At 34.0% G+C, this 27,668-nt stretch overlaps 3 protein-coding genes across 3 annotated transcripts; 1 reads left to right on the top strand and 2 right to left on the bottom strand.

Annotated features, from left to right (window-relative positions):
• Positions 1 to 296: 296 nt before the first annotated feature.
• On the top strand, positions 297 to 2,584 carry TRIADDRAFT_56946 (uncharacterized protein; the record flags this gene model as incomplete). Its single annotated transcript, XM_002113078.1, has 3 exons — positions 297 to 386; positions 1,848 to 2,216; positions 2,447 to 2,584. 3 exons carry the CDS (start codon positions 297 to 299, stop codon positions 2,582 to 2,584), a joined length of 597 nt encoding a protein of 198 aa, XP_002113114.1.
• Positions 2,585 to 3,369: 785 nt separating this feature from the next.
• TRIADDRAFT_56945 (uncharacterized protein) lies at positions 3,370 to 11,813 on the bottom strand (the record flags this gene model as incomplete). Its single annotated transcript, XM_002112636.1, has 29 exons — positions 3,370 to 3,428; positions 3,982 to 4,148; positions 4,483 to 4,561; positions 4,651 to 4,669; positions 4,738 to 4,832; positions 4,924 to 5,001; positions 5,104 to 5,180; positions 5,312 to 5,455; positions 5,531 to 5,640; positions 5,728 to 5,794; positions 5,868 to 5,962; positions 6,117 to 6,203; positions 6,291 to 6,401; positions 6,528 to 6,638; positions 6,711 to 6,776; positions 6,868 to 6,960; positions 7,039 to 7,172; positions 7,290 to 7,416; positions 7,608 to 7,699; positions 7,809 to 7,921; positions 8,031 to 8,102; positions 8,247 to 8,350; positions 8,433 to 8,482; positions 8,693 to 8,744; positions 8,880 to 9,013; positions 9,246 to 9,377; positions 10,157 to 10,240; positions 10,454 to 10,635; positions 11,755 to 11,813. 29 exons carry the CDS (start codon positions 11,811 to 11,813, stop codon positions 3,370 to 3,372), a joined length of 2,793 nt encoding a protein of 930 aa, XP_002112672.1.
• Positions 11,814 to 12,603: 790 nt separating this feature from the next.
• On the bottom strand, positions 12,604 to 21,381 carry TRIADDRAFT_56944 (uncharacterized protein; the record flags this gene model as incomplete). The annotated part of the gene is made up of 17 exons (XM_002112635.1): positions 12,604 to 13,078; positions 13,165 to 13,251; positions 13,378 to 13,445; positions 13,622 to 13,684; positions 13,862 to 13,915; positions 14,037 to 14,134; positions 14,225 to 14,331; positions 14,444 to 14,529; positions 14,673 to 14,768; positions 15,095 to 15,120; positions 15,774 to 15,851; positions 15,929 to 16,029; positions 16,761 to 16,843; positions 17,041 to 17,100; positions 17,702 to 17,762; positions 18,252 to 18,324; positions 21,270 to 21,381. The coding sequence occupies 17 exons, from the start codon at positions 21,379 to 21,381 to the stop codon at positions 12,604 to 12,606; spliced, it is 1,728 nt and encodes a 575-aa protein (XP_002112671.1).
• Between the last annotated feature and the right edge of the window lie 6,287 nt (positions 21,382 to 27,668).

Genomic DNA, 27,668 nt, shown 5'->3' with positions numbered 1-27,668 from the left:
TTTTTATGATTATTTAGATTCTATTATCTCCCATTAAAACTAAATCTAATTGGGAACATAAGAACAGAACATCTCCACGACGTCATCGTTTTCGCTCAACGGATATCGTATCTCCAGACCATTTGGATTCAATATTATAGAATTAGTGAGGAGACACTGCAGTATACGGTATAAGTTTGAGCGAGTAAAGGTAGCCAAGTAGTTGGACATTAGGTGACAAGTCTTGAAGGTAAACACAGTTACTGAAATCGCAGATCGGTGTTGAAGCATCCTTCACATTGATTGGATCCTTGATGATGAATTGTTTCCGGGATCAAGCGATCAGACCTTTTCGTTTAAGTTGGTACGCTAAGAAGCCACAAGTTACCTGTCGAATTGTTTGTCTGGTAAGTCATAGCTATTTATACTGTACTTTTCAAATTGGAAGCCATGCCATTTCGTCCAAGAGATGTGGCACTAAATGATTCATAGACTTAGTCAACCCTTCGACACAATATTTCATTGGATAGCATATATTCGTTGATATATCGATACTCTGATCAGTTCTAACAACATCCACGCCATTTGCAACTTCCGCGAGAGATGTGAACTTGGTCAGTTCTTACACGATGCCAGTAGATTGAAATGATTTAATTTTACAACAATCCATGTAAATTATGCAAGTAGTATCAAAATATTGATATGATGGTACTGTCATTTTAGAAAATTCTCATTCTAATTAATATCTTCAACTTCAATGCCCTCTCCAATGTCAGGATCAATATGAAATTAGACAACGGTGCTATTATCCAATCGAACTGAAATAATATCATTTTATCAAATCTATAAGAAAATGAGTAATTAATAGCAATGGTGAACACATGTTTTCCTTTATTATTTATTAGACATCATTGAGCAAAATTTTCTAGCTTGATTAGCCCAATAACATCTACAGTATATCTTCCCTCATCATTAGGGTAAATATCAAATCAGTTAATGGCGATTTCATCCTACTGCATCGAAACAATATTATTCTGTCAAAATGATGGAAAAGTGAAGGAATAGTAGCCACAGTTAACTTACAGTATCTATCAAACTATAATGAAAGTAATTTTTTCAAATTTTTTGGATCCATTATCCCATCACCTTCAGTATGATCTTTTCCTTTCCGACTTGTAGGATAGATATGAAACTAGTCGATTGCTAGTCTACTGATCTGCTACGACATTACTTTAACAAAGTTATGAGAGAAACCGTGATGTATAGCAATTATGAGGAAGGGTATCATTTATTCACTGGACTACTAGATGATCATTTGTAGTAACATCTAATAACCCGTCGAATTTATACTGATTGCTATGATATTTTAAATCATAATTATGGCCATCAAACTGAGTGTGTTTCCTTTCTTTATGTCTGATCGGTCAAGATTTGTAATCCTCCAATTCTACGCAACCTTACCGCTTATTGCTACTCTCAACTAGAAATTGTTATCCTACAATTACGTAATTTACACTACAAAATTAAGCTTCTTTATGTTGCTTATAGGAAGGACTTTACAAAGTTGATACTGTAGATCAATGCTAACACCGTTCTATCAAAATCTGACTACTAGGCGATTCATATTTGGAGTTTTTCCAAGACTTTAAAACATCTCCTGATTTTAATTCTGCATAATGGTATAACTGAAATTTTATACTTGCAGTTTTTTAAGGCACACACTGTCATTAAAGACTATCGGGAATAGATATCAGATTAGTATAGTATTTACCAACCAGCTCGTATTTTGATTAACTAGTTAGCATTTGTACATTCACCATAACCCTAACAAAGATTGTATATTTCTGTTCTATTCTTATTTTATTTAGGTATTTTCACTGGTTGTGATTGGTTGTGTGGCAACTGCTAAGGCAGCCAACCATGGAGACTGCCCAATTAGTAATGTCGATTCCAATACATGCAACTACGAATTTGGATTAAGTGTTGTAGCCATCCTAGCCGTAATACTATTTCTGTACTTTGATATCTACCTTGGACGATTACAAGACTTTAATATGGAGAGAAAATTACTGGTGATCGATATCATTGTAGACTTTGTCTTTGTCTTATTATGGTTTATTGGTTTTTGGTACCTAATTAGTAGATGGTCGGAATCCGATAGGACTTTGCTAGCGGGTTATGTAATCGATAATGTCAAAGCTGGGCTTGCTTTTAGCTTTCTTTGTATTTTATCCTGGGTAAGTAGTATTAATAAGACTAAGAAAGTACTGGACCAATGAAATATTTTGGATGGAAAAAAATTTTTAATTTGCATTACTCTATCTAGCACCTATAGACATCTACTTCACGATATTTACACTTCAACATGCAGTGTTCTGATAACCATTATGCTATCGTATCATTTCCTTTTACCTCATTAAACTATTGAAAGTGATTCCTTATTTAAAATCTCTTTCTTGAATCATAGGGAACAGCTTTTGGAGTTGGCATCGTTAAATTACGTGTTGCATCGCATACTGTAATTTATGACGACGGCACATCAGAAGCTGATTATATAACTTCTAATCAATCACCAACATACGTCATTTCAAATTCTGCTATTTAACGAAAAAATTTCACTATGGTTTTTTAGACCACACTAATTACATTATTGATCAATAAATTCTTACCCGTTTCATACGTTTACTAACTAGGCATTCTAAATTACCTATATTACTATATATTGTAATCAATTATTATAATATGTGTACTTGTAATTTTCATGATCGATGTTGTCTACCTTTCCCATCCTTACAACGAAGGCAATAGTTTTATTTATTTTTGTTTTTTTTCCATCAATACTTAATCACCAAATAGCATCACTTATATTGTGTAATTATTTGTAAATTCTTATTTATTTTATTGGTGCATTGCTGCTGTTACCCATTAGAAATAATAACGTTACGTTACGAGCAAGTATATTTAATTTATTGTTAGTTTAATTTAAAAAATGGTAGCAGTGACATTGATCGATATATTTAATTAATCAGCAATTCAGTATACTTCCAACTTGATAGTGATGATTAACTGTAAAAATTATTAATCACAACTGTTATATCACGGCTCATTTGTGTTTTGGAAGTATAAAGATCTCGAATTATGGTCAGCCCATGCGTTACCTCAATGATATATATAGCTCTTCACTATGTAATTACGCTCATTGTATTCATTAGTTGAAAATAAGATAAAATTCGCAGCTTGTTTTCAAACTAACCCACCATTTTCTACTTACAATGGTCATCTTTATTAAGGCATATTGAAGTCAATAACAGCTTACATAAAAACCGTTACACTATTTTAAGCCAATCGAAGCAAAATAAGCTTTGGGTGATCTACCACGGTGATATCAACTTATTCTATTGTCAAAGCTTTCATATCGAATATATCAATATATATGAGATATACTGTCTCTATATGTACACATATACAAACAAGAATACAAATCTATTATAAGGAATTAACTTCCAACCAAAGATATTATGATAGAGTCATCAGGAAATCATATTGAATTTGCAACATAGTGTAACTGTAGTACAGCAATAAATTTACGCCAGGAATGCTGTTAGTAGTAAATGATATTAAAACATTCTACTGTTCTAAATTGCAACAAAATCGAAGGAAATCAGAACCATTAGCATTTAATAAAATTAATCGCCAATCACATTGCAGTATCGCCGTATACAGAGAGCACTAACATGAATACAATAATTATACATATCCTATAGTAGAGTATTTATAACCAATCTATCATTAATTGTAGCCATAATCATATTTATACACTATTATGATGGTTTTTCACGTTTCTGATAAAACAACAAGTATGCACTTGATGTGACTATATTGCTAGATGCAAATGATACCTTGCTGTCGTCAAATAATCTCCATTCTATGAAATGTTGAAAAAATATATAAGTTCACAAAATGTCTTACTAAAACCGTAATTATTTGTTAAGTACTACTTACTAGAGAAATTTTCTCCATTCTTTCCTAGAGGGAATCTAGCGAAAGCTGTATAATGACCACCCATCAATCCACCATAATGATTTACAACAGCATATAAATCGTATATATATGATTCATTGCTATTGGTCGATGCAGAATCGGATATAAAGTCTCGTAAATCCAAGCCACTGCAACAAACGAACGATTAATAAAAGTACCAATAATTTATGATTAAAAAATCATTGTTATCAGAGATTATAATTTGTATATACGAACTCTTCTGGAAAGTCGATAAATGTCGTAACTTTATCGCGAAACATGAAGCTTCTAAAAGAAAATCGTTTCAGCTGAATTATTAGAATAGACGGCAAGCGCCAGAGTGAAAGTTGCTTTCGAGCTTCTCGATGTTCCTTACAAGCTGGACAATACCTTTAACCCATGCAACATGAAAAATGCATAAAATATTTGTGTCAGCCAGCCCCACACCAAACTATAAAGTCAGCAACAAAATTTACAAGTTACCAAGCTTCCTCTGGTAATAGAATTTCCGGTACTGTAAACAACTTTAAGCAATCATATAGCATTGTCGTCTTATCGAACTCTACAACAATACAAATAGATTGTAATGGTAAATTTTTTCTGTTATTGTATATCCAATCAATATTAGATATTAAGGTTGAGTAGTCTCACCAATACCTTCTTCATAGTCCTATTAATAGTATTATTTCGATTAGATTTAGCCATGATTTACCGTTAGTATAATTTTAAATAACTTACAGAAGAAATCGCAGAACGATTTTCAATGCGTATTTGATTATGCGAATTGTTCCAATCCAAGTAAAATTGTGCGATATCTTCGATGTTGACGTCACCTATGTACAAAATTTTATCAATATCCTCCATTCGCTAAAAACACCTTCATTACCTAATAATGGCATAGTCACATTAATTTTGAGTACTAACCATTCTCTTTGTAAAAATCAACATCCTTAGCACTTAATCGGAAGATAGGTGCCGGGACTAAAGTAAATGGTGCTGATTCTTCATGTAAAGAAATAGAAATTTCTCATATTACTAAAGCTATTGCTATATACAGCAGCAACATAATGCTATCATCAAATTGAACTGATTACGTGTATCTACCTGGGCACTTTATATCCATTTCATCCGCTGAATACGTTGTCATCTCGACATCATCCTTATAAACAGTAACCGATTTTCTATAACAAGAAGATTGATAAAAAATTTAAATTACAGTAGATTTATTGCAAGAATAAAATTTGCTTCATTCACGACATCTTCACTTCGATACCATTACATTTGCTGCTAAATGGAATTTAACTTCACTTACATTCCCACTTTGAAAGCTTCATTTAGCAAGTTCGGTAGTGATAACTGTGTTTCAGGTATTGCCAGTATTGCTGGAAGACCAATTACTGTTGGAGTTCTTGCACAATTACGTTTGTGAAATTCCCAATCTTTACGTTGGCACTCACTAAACCATGGAAAAATGTTATTAATATCTTATCATTGCCATTAATTGAATCATTCCTTTCATATCATAACGTACAGATCACAATAAGCCACTGATTCACATTTGCTACATCTTTTCAAATTGCCATTGCTTTCATCTTTATAACAGGCGTTACATTTGTGAACACTAGGAGGGCGAAGAACTCTCTGCAAAGAAAATTGATTATTTAACCTTAACGAATAAACTCATAACGAATTTGCCTCAATAATACATATTCGTATTGATCTCCTTACCTGAATTAAAGGTATCTTTATAACATTTTCCTCTTTACCTACTGGTGAGTCGCTACGACAGTCACATCTACATGAAGTCGATAATTAATAATCCGTGAAAAAATTGAAAGTAACAAATTCATTAAATTGTATAAACTTACGCATAGAGCACATCATATCTGGTCATGTAACTTAGTTGGTCTTTATCTGTAAGCAGCTTACATCGATCATCAGCGTATATTCCTATTAATACAAACTACAAGCAGCAAAATAAATTAACCAAACGTTCTATCGTAAATATTCTATGATACATAATTTTGTAAGACATAAGTGTTATTGATACACATTATGTAATCCTCAGCACAAGTTGATTTAGTTAGTTGGTAATAATTTAATAATAAATTACTAACGTCGTTAGGATGAATATCCTTAATCCAAAGCGATATTTCAACTTTTAATGACCTAACAGTAGCTCCCTTTTCGACCATAAATGTCTTCTACAATTTATGCGTATAACAATAAAACGATAACTTAGACATGGAATATTTGAATTTTAATAATATTCTTCTAATCAATAGCATTACCTGAATACCAGTTCCTGGAAAATTATTTATCACAGGAATAACTTTGATAGGAACTTTTACAGCGGGAATTGGTAATGGTAGGACCATAAACGGATCAAAAGTAGTTGATTTCTATGGTAAAAAGTGAAAACAATTCCAACTCAATAATATGCATAAATATTTCCTTAGTTAAAATTAAATAAAACATAAACTAATCAGGTTCAATATCAGTTAGACGATGGAAGGTATAAGTATAACCTTATCACATTCAGGACAAATCAAAACAGATTTGAACTGGCCAAAAAAGTAGTCCACAATTAACGAATCATTCCGTTTCCGATGTACCATCCAGGCTTCATTTGCTACTTCCTGCAAAGTATTGAAAATAGAATAATTACTTAATTTTACAGATAAGACAATAGATAACTAACTTCATCTTACTTCATCTGGTCTCCCAGCACCCTCAACTACTTGCGTAAGGGGTTTATTTCTTACACGGTTAAGATCCTATAGAGCGGATAGCATTATTGACACATTACGCTTAGTTAGGATATTTAGACACTTGCATTAGGTTGAATATCATTGGCAATTAAGTGACCTCATGAAGTCCGTCCAACAAGTAAGCCATAAACTCTTGCGCATCTTGCTGAGCGTAACCCATAAATTGGGTAGCTTTAGCAGCAACTAAGGACTATATGAATAGATCGATAAAATATCTTGAATGAAACATGTTTACAATATCCAATTATTAGCCAACTAATATAGTAACCTTTAACTTGCTAGGAGAATAACTATGGTATTTTCCACACCATAGAGTCCTTATCAGGACAGCAAATGCAGCCACAATTGCACCTTTACTACCCAATGGATTATCATAATTGATTTCGTTTCTGAGATCACATTCTAAATTAATAAATCAGTTCAGAAACACGATCATGCCGAAATAATGAATTATGAATGACTTCTTGCAATATGCACGTATTTATAACTAATTAAAGATGAATTGATCGCTTAACCTACCCAAGAAAAAATCTCGAAGAGGGCGAGTGTTTGACATGCATTGCAAAATACTATTCATAAAGCAAGTATTTCCAAGGTTATTCAGCCCGGTCATGCCATCTCGGACAATTTTTAAGTCGTTTACAGCCTATTATTAAATTTTTTAATGATCGGTAAATAAGTACCAGTACTAATCATTATAATGCTAAAAGATCGTGAAATACATTTATGAATCTAAATATTATAATTTTAATACTGGTTAGTGTTTGAAGAGAGTTTCTGGTAAGTCTTAACTCCAGATAAATTACGAAATTCATAGATTTTAATTAATTAACGTACATCATCGTAGTCTCCTAATTGCGAATTTCTTAATATTTGCAATGGTATATCAATTGACGCGAAAATAGGCTGGCCTTTACTAATACTTCTATCTGTTGGATTTAAAATAAAATATAAATTTGCATCATCAGAAATCCATGCCCAGGATTGACACTGTATATTTAAAAGATACGCAGCAATCGACAGCTCCGCCATCAATACCGTAAAGAGCCTGTTCCAGATTATGCCATAAACCAGCCACTTCCTTATGCATTATGATCTGAATACCATCGTCCAAAGGAGAGTAAGAAGATTTGCTCGGTAAAATGGTATGACTACAACAATTAATAATACACGATTCCCTTTAATGACGAGGGCTAGAATACGAACTACCAGCAGGAAACTAAGCGTTGCCTTGAAAGTATTTGTATAAGAGTGTTTTACCATAGGTAAATTTCCCATATAAAAGTAGTGGTCTCTGAACTGTTAGGATGCTGCGATAAGAAGGCATTATCTCTATATTGTGATATCAATGATTAAAAATTAGTATTGTTGAATCAACTACGAGTCCAAGCTTAATTAATTTTAAGGTTAGTAGGATGAAGTAGAGGTGTATGGTAACTGCTTTACTGTAGTAAATTTACGATCAAATATTTATACCGCGTTCGAAACTTGACTCGTAAATTTCGTAGTCCAAAGTCAATATCAAGATCCTTTTTAATCAGATTCTTGATAAAAACAGTGATCGACATTTCAAGATCCTCCTGCAAATAGATACAACAAGCAATTATCTGAACCAGCCCTAAATAAATAAGTATAACTACCAAGATATCATCATAGGCTTACATTAGAATCCTTCCAATCGTGCGATAGATAACTTAGAGTAATATTTTTTTCTAGGTTTAAAATTTATAATGCGTAACATAGATTAGCATATTTATCAAATCTGATATACTATCGCAACGAACTTTATTCTAGGGTATCATGTAGATCCCCCTATTTATATCTTTATGCACATCGGCGTATACGTATACCATTGTATATATACATAAGAAATGCTTTAATCCTACGTTATCAAATGGACTTGGTAATATTTAATATCATACCTTTTGCATCGCCATTGAACAGAACTGCATTGCTTCTTTCATTTTCAACAGACTAAGTTTCCACATAAGGAAAAGTAAATACATGTAATTTAATTTTCAGGTTCATATTTCATCTTTAATATTTAATTATTAACAAAGTCATTGTATTGCTACACGTGAAATCACTCCGTTTACTGCATTAACATACCAATAGCTTGATCCAAGAGTAGTTAAAATAGGTCTTGGTTAAGGTGACCTTTAATCGATCACCATCCCAATCCGTATCAAATTCTTTCGGTCGGATAGAATCGTATAATTTGAATTTCTTTAAGGTGAATTTATCTATTACAATAGCATCGATGAAGGGAAAAGAAAGTTAATTAAGTGTAATAATATCATTCTAGGTTGTATAATGATTAATTGATTAATTAACAAATTAATGGTCAACTGCATTAAAGTATGAAAGCCATCATTTATTGAATTCTCGCTGAAAAGCTTATAAAACTACGTCTATTTGACGCTGCAATGCAATGTAGTCATGCAAAATATGCAACTCTCATCTATATGGACAAACCTTCCGTATAGAAAATAATTTCTTTTTCATCAAAACCGAGTAAAATTCTAGAAATCTCTTCAGCTATCTTGCCAAATTTGAATAATAGGACAATCTGATTTTGGTCTTGCTGCCAGTCTTCGTCTACTTGGACTATAGAAGACGAAGTACAAAAAAAAGATACATAAGCTTATACAAACAATAATCCAATCCAAGTTTTTAAGTTGATATTACATTCCCATTGGCATGCAGCACCTTGAAAGTATTTATTAATGGATCAATAACACCCTATCTAATGCTGAAGGAAACCATTTGACTGTAAGAGCGAAGCAATTGATAACCTCATGACAACACTTGGAGGTTGTTTAAGCTCTATACGTGACAATAAGCGAATTGATCAAGATGAACGTCTAGCCTCCATACGTGACGACTGCAGTACTATTCTAGGTCTAGAGTACAGTACAGTATTGCAGTCTGCTTATCCCTGGCTATCCATGGCTACTTTCCTTTTATCAACTCGATCCATACTATTCAATACTGATAGCATGATTTCTCATTATCGCGTGTAATCTACGATGGTTGAGAAGATGATACAGTCTGTAGCTGCAATGTTTACTATTGGCAAGACTTTTGCCATTGAAGTTGACAAAAGACAGTGAATGCGTACAAAATTTTGTGTAGACAGAATACTCAGCATGAACCTGCTAGAAATGATCCTTTCATGTCGATGTAAAAACTCTACCTAAAGCAATTTTATTACTCAAATCAATCAAACTAAGGCAATAGTCCGTGATTCATCGAAACATAGAGAGGATTGAGAGTTTCTCTTTGGCATTGAAATTATTGATCGATCTCTCTACTCCATCTCCATGGATCAGTAAGTCCGATAACTAGCGTCGCATGAATCAATCAATCATTGGCAGCCTACATACCGTCAAATTTTTTGCCTATCATGTTCCAATTGGGTTCTGTCAACCAATTTCCAAGTTTCCATATAATCAAAAACAAGACCAGACCTAACAAGGATGTCAATGGATGAGTAATAATCCAATAAATACCAGCTGAGATATAGATTCCAATTAAATAAACCAAGGAATGGAAAAAGGAGATGGAGGTCGTCATAAATGGCGTGCGCACATCGTGCACTGGCACTGTCTTACTAATGTGACCAGAGTCAAGGCAGTCAGGCCAGGTTGAAGTCAGACCTCAGCCTAGTTTGCTGTACGTACTGTATGGAGTGTCAGGGTACGGGCACGGTTGACGCAAATGTGACGTCTCACCCACCAACGATACAACCACCGGGAGACTGGACTTGCTCTCTAGGTCTCTCAGGTCAGCGCTTCGAGTTGCTCCCCTTTGGCTGCAGTGAGACTTGCAAGGGGGCCTTACGAGAACTTCTACGCTACAGTCTCTTGATGAAATTCATACGTATCTGAACAACTTCTACAGTCTCTCTATCAAATGCCCACTTCTCCAGTATGTGTGTACTGTACACAGTATACTGTAGGATGCCCAACTACAACCATCTACTGTACATTACGTACAGTACAGTGTCGCCAGGTCATCCACTACAAGGCATGCGCATTGCACATGGCCACTGTGGTAGTACAGTACCGAGTACTGTAGAATAGCAGCGTTTCTTCGAGCACCTTGAGACAACGCACCTTAGACCTGATCGGATTTCAATGGCGCAGCAACAATCAAGTCATTCTTATTTAATGAATTCATTTAGGCGATCAAACCCTACTATATAAATTATTTACAGGTTAATTCGACAGTAAACTATCAGTTACCAATACAAGTTGTATTACTGAATTCTGTCAGTAGGTAGAAAACCACCCATCACTGTCTAGACGTAGCTTGGAACCGTTCAATAAATCATGATTGAAAAAGAAGCAGCTAGTCCACATCAATATCATCCAATAGGGGAGACAGTCTTGGGCAAATTTGAACACAGGTTGAGGTTTTATCCTTTTTAGCCTATAAAAACATTGGCAAACCTACTGTTTTTTAGCATTTCAATGCTATTATAGCAACAGTAGCAAGGTCAATAGTCTATAGTCGAAATCTTCCATCATTACTGCATCTTATTGACCTTCAAGTCAAAGCTTATGCAAACGGGGTATATTGCTGTAGAATGGGAACAATTGAGAGCTCCATTCATGCAAGTTAAATGCATCTTCAACAGAAATTTTAGTCCATTGTTGTCTATACGACAGCTATAAAATGGAGAAACATATTATTGTCCACTGTCCCGAAGTTTCCAGTATAAATACCGAGTCTGTATAGTAACTCATTTATTCCAAACTCTTAGCCAACGTACAGTACAGTATAGCAATCTTTGACAGATTCCAAAATCTACACGTTAGCACCATGTATGCGCCCCAAAAAAGGATTGAAATTATCCCCAATTTTTTAAATCTGTAAATACTGCAAATGTATTATTGCTGGATATGAAGGGTAGCTATCATTCAATACAGTAGCAACAAAGATTCCACCTTCAAAGTTAAACTCACTAACAATTATATACCGATTACAATTAGCAGCCTTCCCTACTAAATAAGATAGAAATGAGGACTCCGTTGCCATGACTAAAACAGTATACATAAACTATGATAGATGAAGAAGATAACTTATTCTTATAGACGTAGTACGCAATTTATGGACACTGCGGGTCTATATATTGATGAGTGCAAGATGTTAAAACAATTACCAGGTGTGCAAGATTGATCAATTATTCAGAGAATTTATTTACACAATTTTCCATATAAAATCTACTAGATACAAGAAAACATCAAAAATTGTTGTATCAACGGGCAATTGGACATTACATTCGAACATTCAATAATATTGCCCGATTCATCTTATTAATTCTACATGTATAAGCGTATATTTACGTCAAAATAGCCTAGAAATCATTTACTACAGTAGAAACAGCAAATCATCTAAAGCTATCCTATAATTCAGTTAATAAATGTTATTTTCACACATCTGATGTTTCACATTTCAAATTGATAATTAGCGACAAATTTTGCCTTATAATTACAATGCCATTGCCAGCTGCTAAACTACCTTAAACACATGTAGACTTCCGTACAATCAGAATAAATAATTTGACGAGTCATCACACGAAGAGAGCTTTCACTTTTCCATTATTAGAATATTTCATCAGGTTGCAATTACTAACTCTATTATAATTTCTATATTATACATTAGCATGATACTAGATGGATATAGTGCAAACTAACGAGATTTTCGTACCGCACAATTAGATAATTTCTGTACCATTGGCTTTAAAATTGTGCCGTCATTGACGTGCATAACAATAATTCAACTGTAATTCCCATCTACAGCAATCGAATAACGGTGGTAATAACAATTAGATTTTTGGAGCACTTCGATCGTTGGTAACGGCTTTCCTTAACTTTGAGCCTTTGCGAATATCTTTAAGAAGAGCCATGGTATCTTTTCCTGCCGACTTTGGACGAGGAGTCGATTTATATTCAACATTTGGTAATTTAGGTGCCGGAGGAGGCATCGGAGGAGCTATTGGTATAGTCGATTTGGGGGCTTTTGGTGCTTGAGGTGGCAATGGAGGAGCTACTGGTGTAGTCGATTTATGTAATTTGGGTATTGTTGGAAGTAGCGGGGAAGCTATTGGCGTTGTCACCATTGACGAAGTTTCCTGAGGTTGTGAAAAATTTAATGGAGTAGCCGCTGATACAGGCGATGACGCTGTTGGGCTAGAAGGTGAAGCAGCCATACTCCTAACTCTTGCGGCAATGCTAGCCATGAGATCTGCCCTTGGGTCCGGAGCAGGTTCTGGCTGTGATCGTTGTGAAACAGTTTCAACCCTGCGATTAAAGCGTCATATCGTAAACTTCCTTTGTAGCTATGGTAATTTAATGCATAAAACATTTAGAATGATATATCTACTCACTCTGAGGTCATAGAAGATATTGTGTCATCTTCGACAAGAGAGCTTAAGCCAGGATTGCTGATAGTTGTATGTACTGCAGGTTGAGCCCTTACAAATAGTAACGAACGATACAGATATTAGTCATATTGCAATGCTAGGATCAATTGATCCTACATCAGGGTACCTATCAAGTTATTTAAAAGACTACAAATTTCAATTGTAATTCGAATTTACCTTCCTTTTGAGCTCCTCCTGCGATTAACAAGATTTAGTATCATTCGTGCATCTTCTTTGATATCAACCTGTGCAAAAGATTTGTGAAAACAAATTCTCATTGCTATTTCGATAATATAATATACATGTCTACTGAAATACGAGTCGCTCTACATATAGTGTTCTACGACTTCGACAACAATTTACGTTAACCAATTAATTCATTTATAAACACGGTTATTGAAAGGATCATACTATGACTTACCTGTCCGTAACGTTGTTTTAATTCTTCAAGTTCAACATCAGCAAAAAATGTATGTGTAACCAACTGAATAAATTGAAATAGGAGTCGTAACGTTACTTATTGCTTATTTACATCAAATCATTTTATGCTAAAATAAAAGAAATTACTTAAAAAAAAATAAAAAATAAATCTTGTGTTATAACGCAAATCATTTGAAGAAAGATTATATATATTCTAAATACGCATATTCCATCTCAGCACCTTCTGAAATGATGGTATATTTCCACTGTTTAAGCCAAAGGTGAATTCTAGTATCTATATAAATTTGTAATGTAAAACCATTATTATAATCCTTATATTTATAACAAAGTGTGAATTTCACAATATGTGAATATGTCTATAAATTTAAATCAAAATCGAATCCATATTTATTTACATTCGATTTTTCTTCATTCTTGCATCTTTGAAGATCTTTTACAGAAGGCATTCCTGTCTGTAATTCATAGCCAAATATCATTTCATATAGCATATGACCTGAAAATATAGGTATGAATATCGATATAAGCCAATTCATTTGCCCTTAAAGTTGGATTTAAAAAATAAAGCCAGTTCTCATTTCCTTACCAAAAAGTAATACATCATAAATCTCCGATTTATTTTTAGCATATTGGCTAATCAGAGAGTGGTTACGGGCTTTTCTACGCAATAAGAAATCCTGGTAGCCCAGCAGCCTACAATGGAATTATTTAGCTTTATTCAAGGTTTAATTGGTATTGCTGCTGATCTACCGGCACAAGGGTACCTCCTAAAGCGTTCTCTAATACATATTAATGGATTACTTACCGACAATTTCCTCTTTCTACCATAACATTTCCAGAGTGAATATTATTATGTACAGTAAATCCGTTATCTTTCAAGTATAATATTGCCTAAAGATATCACAATCCATTATAACTTTTGTGTGTTGAATAACAATGCAATCGTTTTGGTTGTAGCTATGTATTCATGCTAACTATCAAATCTTTCGTTAGTAATAAAGGTCTTGATTTAAGCTTGTTAAAATCTAACAAACCTCTAAGATCTGTCTTCCATATCGTTTAATCATGTTTGTCGATATTTTTTTCCCTTTACGACAATATTTAGTTCCCCAGGTACTACGTGGATCAACCTATAGCAACAAAAAATTGTAATGAACAGTTAAGGATCAGCAAAGTGTTACTTGTTGCTTGATCTTTGGCAAAAAATTAGCTTTGAAATATCACGGAACAACCGAATATCAACGTAATTCTAAAGACTAACCAGAAAATGAATCTACCGCAATACAGTTATTTATCTTAAAAAAATTAACCTATAACTGCCGCATCAATATAAATTTTACGTATTTTTGTGCTTACGATAAATGCTATCAGATATCTATATATAATTCAACTAATTTACATGAATTGTACGAAGCTAGAAATTACTATCAATTTAACAACTGATCTATATGCATACTTGATAAATGACGTCTTTTAAGGAACCTTGAGTAGAAAAGGGTTGAATTAAAATCACTTTATTGTACTTCACCATGAAGTCAAATTTGGTAGTGGGCCAAATATAAGGATGCTAACAAAGAAGATCAATTTGAGCTGAGTAAAGATTTAAATTAATTGACGCTTTAATGTCCTTATTGAATTGAAATATTGATCATGCTGTCAATGAAATGTATGAATAAATATCAATGGATAAAAAATGAATTTACAGCGAGATCAAGTAAATTATAATTAATTAAACAGCATGCACATGTAATTTATATGCCTAATAAGTGGAATACCCTAATCAGTTCTGAATGGATGTAAAATAAATCGAAGCTTTTTGAAAACAAGTGCAATCAATTACAGCCTTGCAGTATCATTATTGCTATACAAGTTGCATCATTACGTTCAAAGAAGTGAATAATTCATCCAAGGAATTTGCAGTTTCAGAGGTAAAAGGAAACTTTATGTGTTTGGGTTTGTTTAATAGCTTTAAAAGGCATGAACCCTGTAATTTTCTGTGTCGTACTTCGTACCAGTAGATATCAATATCAGCGCCTAGAATTCCGTGCATTAAGAAAAAGTTGTTGGACGTCAAGGAAAATTACGTCAAGTATTCTACTGTACTAGCAGAAACAACTGTAAGTTTTTTAACTCACCAATTTCGACTAATTCCTTAACAAATATAAATGAGGTGTTGGAGCGCAGATAGAACTGGGCATTCAGCAGAGCCGCATCTATTTATGGTGCAATCAAATTTGCCAACATTTAATAAAGCAATCAGCATATAAAATTACAAGTAGTTAATCATGACCTTGTTTACTAATTTGCTCTTGAAGCTGATCATTATGTAATTTATCAGCAAATCGAACAGTTTCATCGGTTGATGCAATAAAAGTGATACGATCCTTTCTTCTAAATTTATGATACAAATAGCAAAGGTTAGCGATTGACTTTATCCAATTGCTTTCTCCACTGTATTGCGTATAGTAAGGAAAGCATGATTTACAGTTTCTACAACGAAACAAACGATCTAAGCTGCAGGATGCACACTGTACAGTACATTGGTGTGTTGATATCTTAAACAAGTTGATTTTTGCAGTTGTTTCGATAAAGTGAAAGTATCAAATGAATCTGTTGTGTCTCCGGCCTTTATTCCTAAACTAAGATTCCACAAGGTCGGACCTTTGTTGATATCATACACAGCCGGATAGATTACATCATACGAGCCATATGGAATCATTCAATTAACAAGCATGTTTGTATTCGATGACTACGTAACATGACGGCGACCGCTTTCATAAAAAAGGCACTTTATCTATCATGGAAGTGATAATCAACTATATGTAGTAGTACAGATACCCGATATTCAAAACCTTCTCTTTGGTAATATCATCAAGAAACTACAGAAGGATTTGTTTCACGTCTATTGTGAATTACACTACCGATAGTGATTCATCTTCACTATGTATTCGTAAAATAAAACGCAGTCCTTGTTTTTTGGGCGCTATCTGATAATCCTATCGGCGCTACCATTTCGTATAGCGCGAATTGTCATTTCTCATGATACGAGTATGTATACATTAATATTTAGCGTGATATTTGGTAGCTATATATCGCACGCATATTCAATGGAATTTACAAACCTTTTGCAGACAACGACTAGATATACGATTGCCGCAATTAGAAGACCTCCTACTATTACACCACTGGCTATGATAAGGAAAACCTATCAGTAAATTATCAACGTATTACATCATCAGAAAATACATCATAATTATGCAGTGTATGCCATCATTCATGAAATATTGACTTATTGCAATATTATCTTTCCTCTCTAAATGAAAGCCAAGTGATTCATTGTAACAAAAAATAAAAAATAAATCATTCAAGATCATAAATCGATTGTTTCATTCCATCCCTTACCCAAACGATAGCAAGTTCCATGGTGAAATATTCAACTTGTTTGATGGTAATAATACACGTCTATTGGATAGTTGATAGCTATAGGTCAATTATGGTTTTAGGATTCAATTTGTAAAAGCTAAAGCTGCTGATTAATCTTCCGTTTACTACAGTACACTCATGTTGCCATCAGCCGTTTTCTTTCTCAACAAGGTCGTGACGATCATTGCATCAGATTCGTCTCGCTCTGATATAGTCCATTAACACGCATGGAACATCAAGTCCAGTTCAATTAGAATCATTTTCCAATTTCTTCTACCAATAAACAAGTTGTTTTGCAACACTCTCTCCTGTATCGGGCCAAGACTATCTATATCTATCGCTATCGATAAGGGGTCATCCAAGTCGTATCTACGATACTCTTTCTGCTGAGCCTATTGTCTACGACCGTGTTATCATGTGATAAGGCCATTCTTGCTTGCCCTTTTGCTTGTACACTGGCGGCTGCGCTGTCATGCACAGTAGAGACGCTAATAGTGTACTGCACCGCTTCAGCTAAGTATGCACAAGTCAGTACTGTACAGTACTGTACAGCACAGTACAGTACTGTAGTAGAGCATTTTCATTCGCTACGCTACAGTACTAAGTACAGTCAATCAAGATCACGGGACCAGGAGCTGACCTTGTCCAGACGGACGGATGTCATTCTTGCTTGTCCTTTTGCTTTTATACTGGCGGCTGCGCTGTCGTGCACAGTACAGTACAGTAGAGACGTTAAGACTCTAGTGCACAATAGTGTACTGTACGGTCTGTACGGTCTGTACCGCTTCAGCTTTGTCAAACAAGGAATAGAATACGCAAGATGTCATACGAAGCACAGTAACAAGGTATACAGTACTAAGTACTGTACAGTCAATCAAGATCACGGGACCAGGAGCTGACCGCGTCCGGATGGACGGATTCCCCGGTTAATTGGTTGTGGCTAGACCATACTTGTGGCGTAATGCGCCGCACTACAGTACAGTATACTGGCAACATCTCTGCCGATACGGAGTAACTGTAGCCAGCACTGGACTCAACTGCCGTAACTGTATCGCCGCGGAGATCGTCCTTGACACTCCATAGAAACTCGATCCTAAGTACAGGAAAGTTTGAGAGCTGGTCAACGACTCACGACTGGACTCGTCTTTTACTCGATGAAATCTAGTCTAGACGAGATGCTGACTGCATACCAGTCCTTTGCAGCTTCCTTCTTCGTCACTTCGAAATGCGAAGATAGTTCACCTTGGACGATCCCACTCCAATCTGAAATACAAAACACGTTTTCTAAAAATTCAATCTGAATGCACTACTAGGCATAAATCGCGCTATGGATAGAATGAATGAAAATAGGTCATTCCTCCTATCCTCGAACGTTAGCATTTCACGCATCATCTAGAAAATGCAGCGTGTGGCACCTTGCGTAATTTTAGAATCATCATCTCCCACTTCATTTTAATATTTATTTTCATCTATTTCTATTGGAATAGTTTTAATACTTTGGAATGCATCGTACATTCCAAGTACTGTCACAAGGTCATGGTATCTTGCATGATTTCTCTTGTTCAATATAGTAATAGTTAGAGAAGCGAAGCCTTGTCACTCTATTTCAATAGTCAATAGGAAAGAATGACTCTATGGATATTACTATCTTTGATACGAGTATGATAGCAATGGAGGCTACAATAACAGATGGAAATGACTTCATGGATATTCTCATCTTGGTCATCGTCGTATCCGATGATGCTACCGTAGAATGAAAGATAGAAATGGCTCAATTGATTTTGCCATCTATGATATCATAGTAATGAAAGCTACAATGTGAGATGAAAACAACTCCATCGATATGGACTCCTTTGACAGCATTGCATTTGAAAGCCATGATGATGCCATGAGAGATGGAGATTATTCAGTGGATATTGCCAACGTTGATATCATAACATCTTAAATTATCATGAAAATAGAAATAACAAAATTGATTCTCATGATAGCAATGGTTACCAAGTCGTCGTGATAGACAGAGTGACTCAGCTGATCATCCCGTCGTAGACACTAGAGCAATTGATAGTAAGCGGCAATGCAAGTTAGAAATGATTCAGTTAATATTGGCATCCTGATAGCATAGTAACTTAAGCTATTGTAGCTGATGGAAATAACTGTAATTGATACCTATCTTTAGTATCATAATGACCTAAGCTACTATGGAAGACAGAAATGACTCACTTAAAATTACCATTTTCGTTATCACAGTAATTGAAGCTAGAGTGAGAGATGGAATACTATTCAATGAATACCCAATTACCAACCCTTGATACCGAACACCATACTCCATGATGAAAGCAAAAGGTTGTAAAGTTTAAAATTTACCTTATTAATATTTGCAAACACCGTCGTTTTACAGCGAAGGCAGACGTGACTAAATTAAAAAAGAAGTAGCTGCAAACACATTCTTAACGTTTATTATTCACATCAGATCGAATAGGTTCTGTCTTTCTTAAGTGTAAACCAATTCATAAATTACTGTGAGTATTCTCATGCGCTATAGCGCCTAACAGAACGACTAAATTGTAAAATTAATTGAAAGGCTATTTTTAAAACTCTTCTCCGGAGGATCGCTAACATTAATTCTAGTCCTTCAGTAATAGTAGAAGCTGCTTCGGATAATATTACGTAGTCGAGTAGCATAGTTCATTGTTACAAGCTGCATTTATGAAGCATTTAAAGAAGTAAACCGCTATGCTATATTGTAGTACCGCTTTCACAATTGCACATGTTCGCCATATGTGAAAGATATTGTTCTAAACAGGGTCTTCTAACTCAATGGTTCAGAATTAAATTCGTATTTGCACTCTCAAAGCTTATTTCCATGTAGGTCTTTCTATTTTACGCTACGAATTACACTAAGCATTGAATACGATATTGACTTAAATGAGTATTTAATAAACTGAACACATCGATTCTAGCTGCAGTACCAATGCACAGCTAGATTTATGAACCGCATTAGCAGTATTCCAATCACGATATTATCCTGTATTACTGTATACGATTATGCTACTAAACAGTAAAGACAAAAAGAAACAGTATGGTATAACCTATATTCCTCCGAAATGATCCATTTAAGTGACACTGTCACCAAATTACCTCATACATTATGTAATTAGGCTATTTTCATAATTCATTTCATCCTGAAACGAAATAAATCTGATTTATATTTGCATTGAAGGTTTGGGGTTTAACCTATTTCAATATTGACCAAATGGACCTTAGGTCTAAATTTTTGCAGATTATAAAAGAATTTTTCAAATTCAGTTGAAAATCATATCATTTATGGATAATAGCAAGGACTTTAAATGCATGATTAGGGCAGATGAAAAATATTCAATCTATTCTGGAATTAGGATAAAAGTTATAACATGCATAATATTTTAGCACGGCGATAGTATTCGTATCTTAATCTCCATGGGATGAAAAATTCTTAGCCTTCTGCTACTATATCCCCAATTTGCTATACATCATCTTAATGATAAGGTTAATTTATTTTATTTTATGCATAATGGTTATAACATCACTTTACGACCTTTTCATTATAAAATTAAACAAAATTAATGACTTTCTGTTCAATTAGTCTAAAGCCAATTCACCAAGACATTACAAATTGCTTTCATTGTCCGCAATGTTGGATTACGCTGTAGTATATCTCTAATGAAGCTAGTATTTCCGGATATTGTTGTTTTAACAGAACGATCAAAAAACAGAATAAAAGCTATAAAGTGGCCTACGGGGAGCCATTTAGCTCCGAACGAATTAATTCAATTAGCCAAATTCCTGACCATGACATAAGTTACTACTATTGACAAAAACATGTCCTACACTAAAATTGAATAGAAATCGGTTATCGAATATTGATCTCCTCTGGCTAATTACAGATCAATTTCAATTTCATTCCATACATATTTAACATTATTGTCAGCATAACAGTACCAATTTCAACGTTTTCATTTTATTGAAAGAAATGCACAATCGTCATGATTGCTCAATTTACCTTGAAGCATATTAACACTTGAGAATTTTTACCCTTGTATACAGGTCCTATCAAATATGGAGTACCAGCGCTATGGAGTGTACCTCAGTTAGTAAGTAAGTCATTCTTTTTGATTAATTATAAAAGCTAGGGAATGGCAACTAGTCTGTCAGTTATAATATAATTATACCCGCATCAAAGGCAAAAACAATTGCTATATCGTTAACATGAATAATATTACCAATCAAGCATAGCAACAGCCATGGATCTGGTATTCGCGATATAATAACGGTACTAGACATTCTATTCTCCAGCTAATTCCTAAGCCTATGACAGGATAATTAAGTTATTTTCAATTTATTCATTGCCCACAGCTTCAGGGCATATATACCATGGGCAAGGATATTAATTAGATATCATAATCAGTAAATAGTTTTCTTAGAATATCTATTTGTAGAGCGTAAAAGTATGCGGTTAGTATATAACGTGTATACATCACCTTTCACTATTTAGTCTGTAAACAAGTTGAGAATGCATTGGTTAAAAGTAAACTAGAATCTTTCATTATCTTCTATTGCATAAAGCAAGAACTGCATGATAACTGAAACGATATCCTATATTGCTGTACCTTATAATATTAACTTCGTAATTTTAATAAAACTTAACTGCTCGTAAAGATACTTGATTCTTCACTTTAGTAAATGATGTCATAAATTCACACTCGGAATACTATGCTAGTATGGTGCTGCATGTTTTCCCATATGTAGAGTTATTAATACGCGACATAAATAAATTAATTTTCCTTTATTATTCTCTTATTGAGACTATGATATCATGTTTAATAGCTAAATTGGCAGTATTCCAGCGATTAATAAATCGTGGATTCATTTTGCTCTTTTACCGCAAGTGTTTGTGAGTAGACATGAAGAATTAATAGCATCATTCCTAAAGTCTGTAATGGACTTCAATAGACAACTTCATAATAACTAACCGTTCGTTTTTCCAAGTGATATAGATCGAGTTTAACTACTTTTATAAAGGGGTTCTATCGGATATAACGTAGAAAAATAGTTTTCTCATAGATGCATAACTTGTATTAGTAGTCTCATTCTGTTCCCAATTCAATAGCTATTGACAAGATTATCCATAAATAGCCGTATGATAGATATGTCCACCTTAATAATATAAAATATGCATGTAGAAATTTAATCCTACAAAGCAAAAGCTAAGAATTTCTTAATGAATCAACCACATCGATCACTTTGTAGAGTAATTATATACCATTGAATCATTCATTCGTTATGGCCTACTAAGCGTTTAATATAGTGCGTAAACTATTCATTTTGAATGAACATAGTTTGCATAACTTAATTATCTTCTATAGCTACTACTATTGATTCTCTCAGCAGTTCTACTGGCATACTGTAGTTAAGGTTTCAAAATATTCCAATAGAACTGTTGGTATCACCACACCTGGTTGAATAGCATTTTTATCCAATCAATTACTTGTCTATATTCATTTCTTCCCTTTCAAAAGTATTCTAACCCTGTAGCATTCAACTCTATAGGCAATTCCTCTACATGGGATTAACAATCAACGGAAAAGATATTAATCTAGTCTAGTTTAGAATAACAATAAGATGGGCATACCATTTATATCATGAATTCGAGCCAGCATAACATCTTGCCTCTCAATGCCCAACACCCAAATAGAAAAGAAAATATCTTTACCGTTCATTGCACAGTCTTAAATCGCTTTCCCTTCTGCTATCTAATGGATCTACTTCAAGCAGCGTGTTGGGCAAGTTGATCAAGTTATCCATCTTAAAAGGACAAATATTGAACGACCAACCACAGTAGAAATGGAGGATAGGCAAGACTATTGTGTATCCTCAAAGAAAGTGTTGTTATGGCCGATATTTAAATAGTAAACGATATTATCACATGCCAAGAAGAAACAATAGAAAGTAAACTTAGCCATTACTCATCATGTTAATTTGAAGAAGAAACAATAACTAAGCATCAAGGAGCAGGCGTGAGAAAATTGGCTGCACCACTCATATTATTTGGCTATGGACAGAAATTAAATTGAACCAATAAACAAGAATAAGAGTTAGAACAAAGTAACTGCCCCCAAGAAAATTGAAGGAGTGACTATTGTAGACTGTGGCAATGCTCCATGATCGATACAGCCTATACTCCATCACCTGCATTAACAACTGTTTATTCTACGAACAATTCTTTACCTATTCCTTCAACTAGACTGGCATACATTAAATCCAAAAGAATAGACTACAACAAACTATTTAAAGTATTAAAATCGACTATCAACCAATCATTTATCCTTGAATTTTTTCCCATTCTGTAGTATCTAGGTCAATGCAATCCATGACTCGTTATCCTTTCTACCTATAGTTTAACCACAACATTAAATTGAAGCGTTGAAAATTTCTCTCCATTCGTGCTAGGATAGACGCATTAAACCAATTACTTTTGATAAATCGAAAAAGTTTGCTCAAGGTAGAATAATCAATACTTCATCATGGTTGTATAGACCATTTTACAAACTTGGCCTCACGGGAAGTAGGAAAGTAGAATCGATCTGGCGAGTTGTGTCTCATTGTAAGGAAGAAATTAGGTAAGTGGCATAGAGTAAGAAAAATCAATCCTTCTATACCTAACGGAATTGGACTCCATCATCCAATTAATCTCAATATCATAGTCACTCTTCTTTCGATATAACAGCGATGCGCAATTAATTAACGGCTTGTTTTCAACATTTTTACAAGAAATCAAAACTTGATATAATGTAGTTTAAAGTAGCAAAACAGTGTTGTGTCCATTTGATTCCCTCTTTCTCTACTGCGGCATTTCGTCCCAATTTTTTCTTGATGACTAAATTTATCAGTTAGGACTTTTATCGCCTTGATTGTTCAAAATATTCATAAATTCTACGCCATGAGATGCGTGGCTTGAGTTTCATTTAAAATCTCAGAATAGTTCTTTCCTATTTTAATCGCATTTTTCACTACACCTTTAGATATTACAGTTAATTTGTCGGTTACAGGCTAATTACTACGTCAATCTATCTTCAGAGAAAGTCGTTGTCTCCATTTCATTCTTTATCAGGAATAAAAATGGATCCAATTAATTCAAACATAACATCAGAAATTTAAACCGTTTCGATCAGTAGTGCCGGCTTGATACGGTAGAGATTTAGATATTATCCATCATTATCAATGGATCTATTAGCAAGATTATGAGCAACTATCGCAACAAATATATCTCATTATCACACCCTATATCCAGGTAACTAACTTTCAAGTGATTCACTCTTCCTATCCACTCTCCTTTCTCTATCCTTAAATCATGGTCAATCAAAATCATTATTTCAATTTTACTAATAGCACCATGCTTTCATCCTCGTATACGGGTGTATACATAATGCTTCTCTTCCGACAACGTGAATAATGTCCAATCCTGAATTCCTGTAATTAAATACAAAGTAGCTATTCTTGTTTGCCTTTAGCATCAGATTGATAGATTGCTTATGGTACGATAAAATATCATCTATTTTTCATGCCGTTATGAATTTTAAGTTGGGTCATGATTCGTAGAGTTGGACGGTTGTCCATGTTTTGAAAGCAAAATGGTTTCATTCTAAAAGTTTTGAACTTTGAGTAGTCCTAACTCAATCGACGTAGATGTTAAACTAGATTGTATCATGGAAAAAGACTGCCATAGATCTTACTTATCCTTATCCATCGGTTATCGTCTTTGGTATTCTATCCAGTGCCCTTTTGGGCGCTTTTAAAGGCTACGGATAGGGATGAATTTGACGAAACCTGAACGGTGAAGTTGTGCAGGCAATTACACTCGTATTTAGGTCATGGTGACAAATTTATAATGAATTGGGCAAAAATCACTTATGAACACGTTGATTACAATCTCAACACAAAAGGATAAGCATCTCCTGTACAAGTAGAGAAATCAAATAAGTCGTTTTACTAATCGGATATTTTATTGAAACACAGTTTACCGATAGATTAATCAATCTACAACTTCATAGAGAAAAATTTTTTAGTCATTTTTCTGTACCGGCCCCGAGTTTGGGGAAACACCATGGACACATTTTCCATGTAATTGATCGCCTCGATTTACAAGTAATAATCTACGAGCATCATGTTAATACACTGTTCATTTTCATGTTACCTAATTCATTTTTATTCATGAAACATTAGTGAATACATTACAGATATTGATCGTCATTGACTGTAAAATGGTGATTTAAAACGATTTAATTAGTACAGTAATCAGTTTGGTTTAAGAAGTTCTTCGTTTTATATTCATTGTGTTGAGCTTATTTTCTGTCATCAATGACGTTCGTGAAAGTAGTAGAGACTATTGATATACATACACATCGAGAATTGTATAAAGAATTTCTGTTGGAAATCGATCCTATTTCGTCATTCTCTGAATTTTGTAGGAAATTTTAAAAGGGCAATAAATCAGTCGATCAGGTAACAATTTAAATTTTCATGAAATATTGATGACAAAATAGTCGTGATTGTCGTATCAATACGATGCCAAAGCTCGGATGCGCTAAATGGTGTTATATTAAGGCTTTATAATTTCCTCTTCTACAATAGCACAACTATAGTAAGTTACTACTTTACTCAGTTGGGTACTAATCCCTAGCTACTTGTCAGTCTGAACGAACTACATAACTTTGCTGATTACATGCGAATTTGGTCAATTGATGGACAACGTTTAATGAATGATTGATTAAAAGTGATTACTTTATAATTTTATTTGTGTTGATTCTCCATTTATCATCTGCTTGAACATTTAATTACGGAAAATCAGTTTGCTTTAGACTGTTATCGCTAACTTGGCAAGACAATAAATTATTCCTTACTGCAAATTTAATCCTGATTTATTGAAAAAAGCTACACTAGTTCTTTCCATTATACTGTCTTCCAACGATAGGAAAAAATAGCGCTATAAGCAAATTACTCCTACTACTCATTCTAATTTGTCCCCATTGGATGAAGAAGTTAAATCCTATTATTTTATAAAGAAATTCTCAAATTACATAATATTACGTGACTTGTTATTGCATCAACAAAAAATCAAAAGAAAGAATAGGAAACGGATTGAATTGAATCTTTCCCTTTTTAGGATAATTTGTATTCAAGTAGAACATCCAGTTAGTATCATAACACCATCGACTATGGCTATCGTAGCAGCTAATCACTTTAATGTAATACATAAGATAATTGAAATGATTATCTAAGCGATTATCACCCAAACAAAGCTCAAATGACTCATAGGTTATGATGTAGTTTATGATTTAAAAATCCAATCTATTGAAACACCACCAGTATGGCCATCTTAACTGCAAGGGTCGACTTTGATTTGTTCAAGGGATAATTTCAATTTTTATCACGTGTTATCGATGAAAATATCTTGATAGAACTAAATTTTCAACTGTTGCAGAGGTTGGGCTATAGCAAACTTTGGTTGCTATGTTTAGCGATTAAATATCTTGTTATATCATAATCTCATCAAAGTCTATTGTACTATTGCTGTCATGATTGAATTCAAAAAATGGTTGGAAGAGAATGAGGTAACAAACTTTTTCATCATATTAGAACGGTGAAATGATGATGATAATGGAAGATAAAAAGAATTGCAGGTTTCGAACTTCCTTTCTTGGCCAATGCTTTTGAATACCTTAATTTTGTCTCTAGTAAATGAGAATCAAACGGATTAACGTTACATAATGATGCTACAGGATGATAAACAATTCAAGTTTAAACCCCATTGAGTAAATCGATTGATCTATATCTAATGAGAGACAGATGAGTACATGACCATCATGAAAGAAATCGGAGGTGATGGATGCGATCATCATAAAAGTTGAAAACCTTCTTTTCTCACACATGCACCGAAATATCAATTTCATCTATACTTAATATGAAACTGACAAACTTTCAATCCTCACCCTATAAGATAACTTTCCTACTTCACCTACGCTCATGATTGCATCAATTTTGTCTATAGTTAATTAGAAGTAGGTAGAAAACCGTGATGTGATACAATGTTAGATGATGAAATAATTTCTGCTTAGAAGCTTTCTTGCTAGAAAGAGTGAGATCGAACTTATCGTATGAGAAATGATTCAGTATCAGATTTTAAACTCTTTTTCTGCACCCATGCTATTGAACGTATCAATTTACCTAAACTGTAATTGGTAAGAAAGAAATGAGATTGAATTTGAGACTTTGAAACTTATCTGCTCATTAAACATTATAACCTTCCATCGTCATCATGTTATTGCCTCGATAGCTTTACCACCTTCATTATTAGATAAACACAATAGTAGTATGACGAAAATATTAATTGAATGATGTGATCTTGGGATAGAAAAAAATAATATACGGTAGTCATCAACCTACTATCAATTGGAAATTGGGTGATTCCAACATTGCCGAGGTCTACATTCTATTACCTCACTGATGATGAATGCATTTATAGAATACGCTTGCATCATCTCTTACGGAAATATCTGCGTCATTAGCGTTTC

This window comes from Trichoplax adhaerens, genomic scaffold (assembly GCF_000150275.1).
Source record: "Trichoplax adhaerens TRIADscaffold_5 genomic scaffold, whole genome shotgun sequence".
NCBI classification, from domain to species: domain Eukaryota; kingdom Metazoa; phylum Placozoa; class Uniplacotomia; order Trichoplacea; family Trichoplacidae; genus Trichoplax; species Trichoplax adhaerens.
This window is presented reverse-complemented; position numbering and strand designations above follow the sequence as displayed.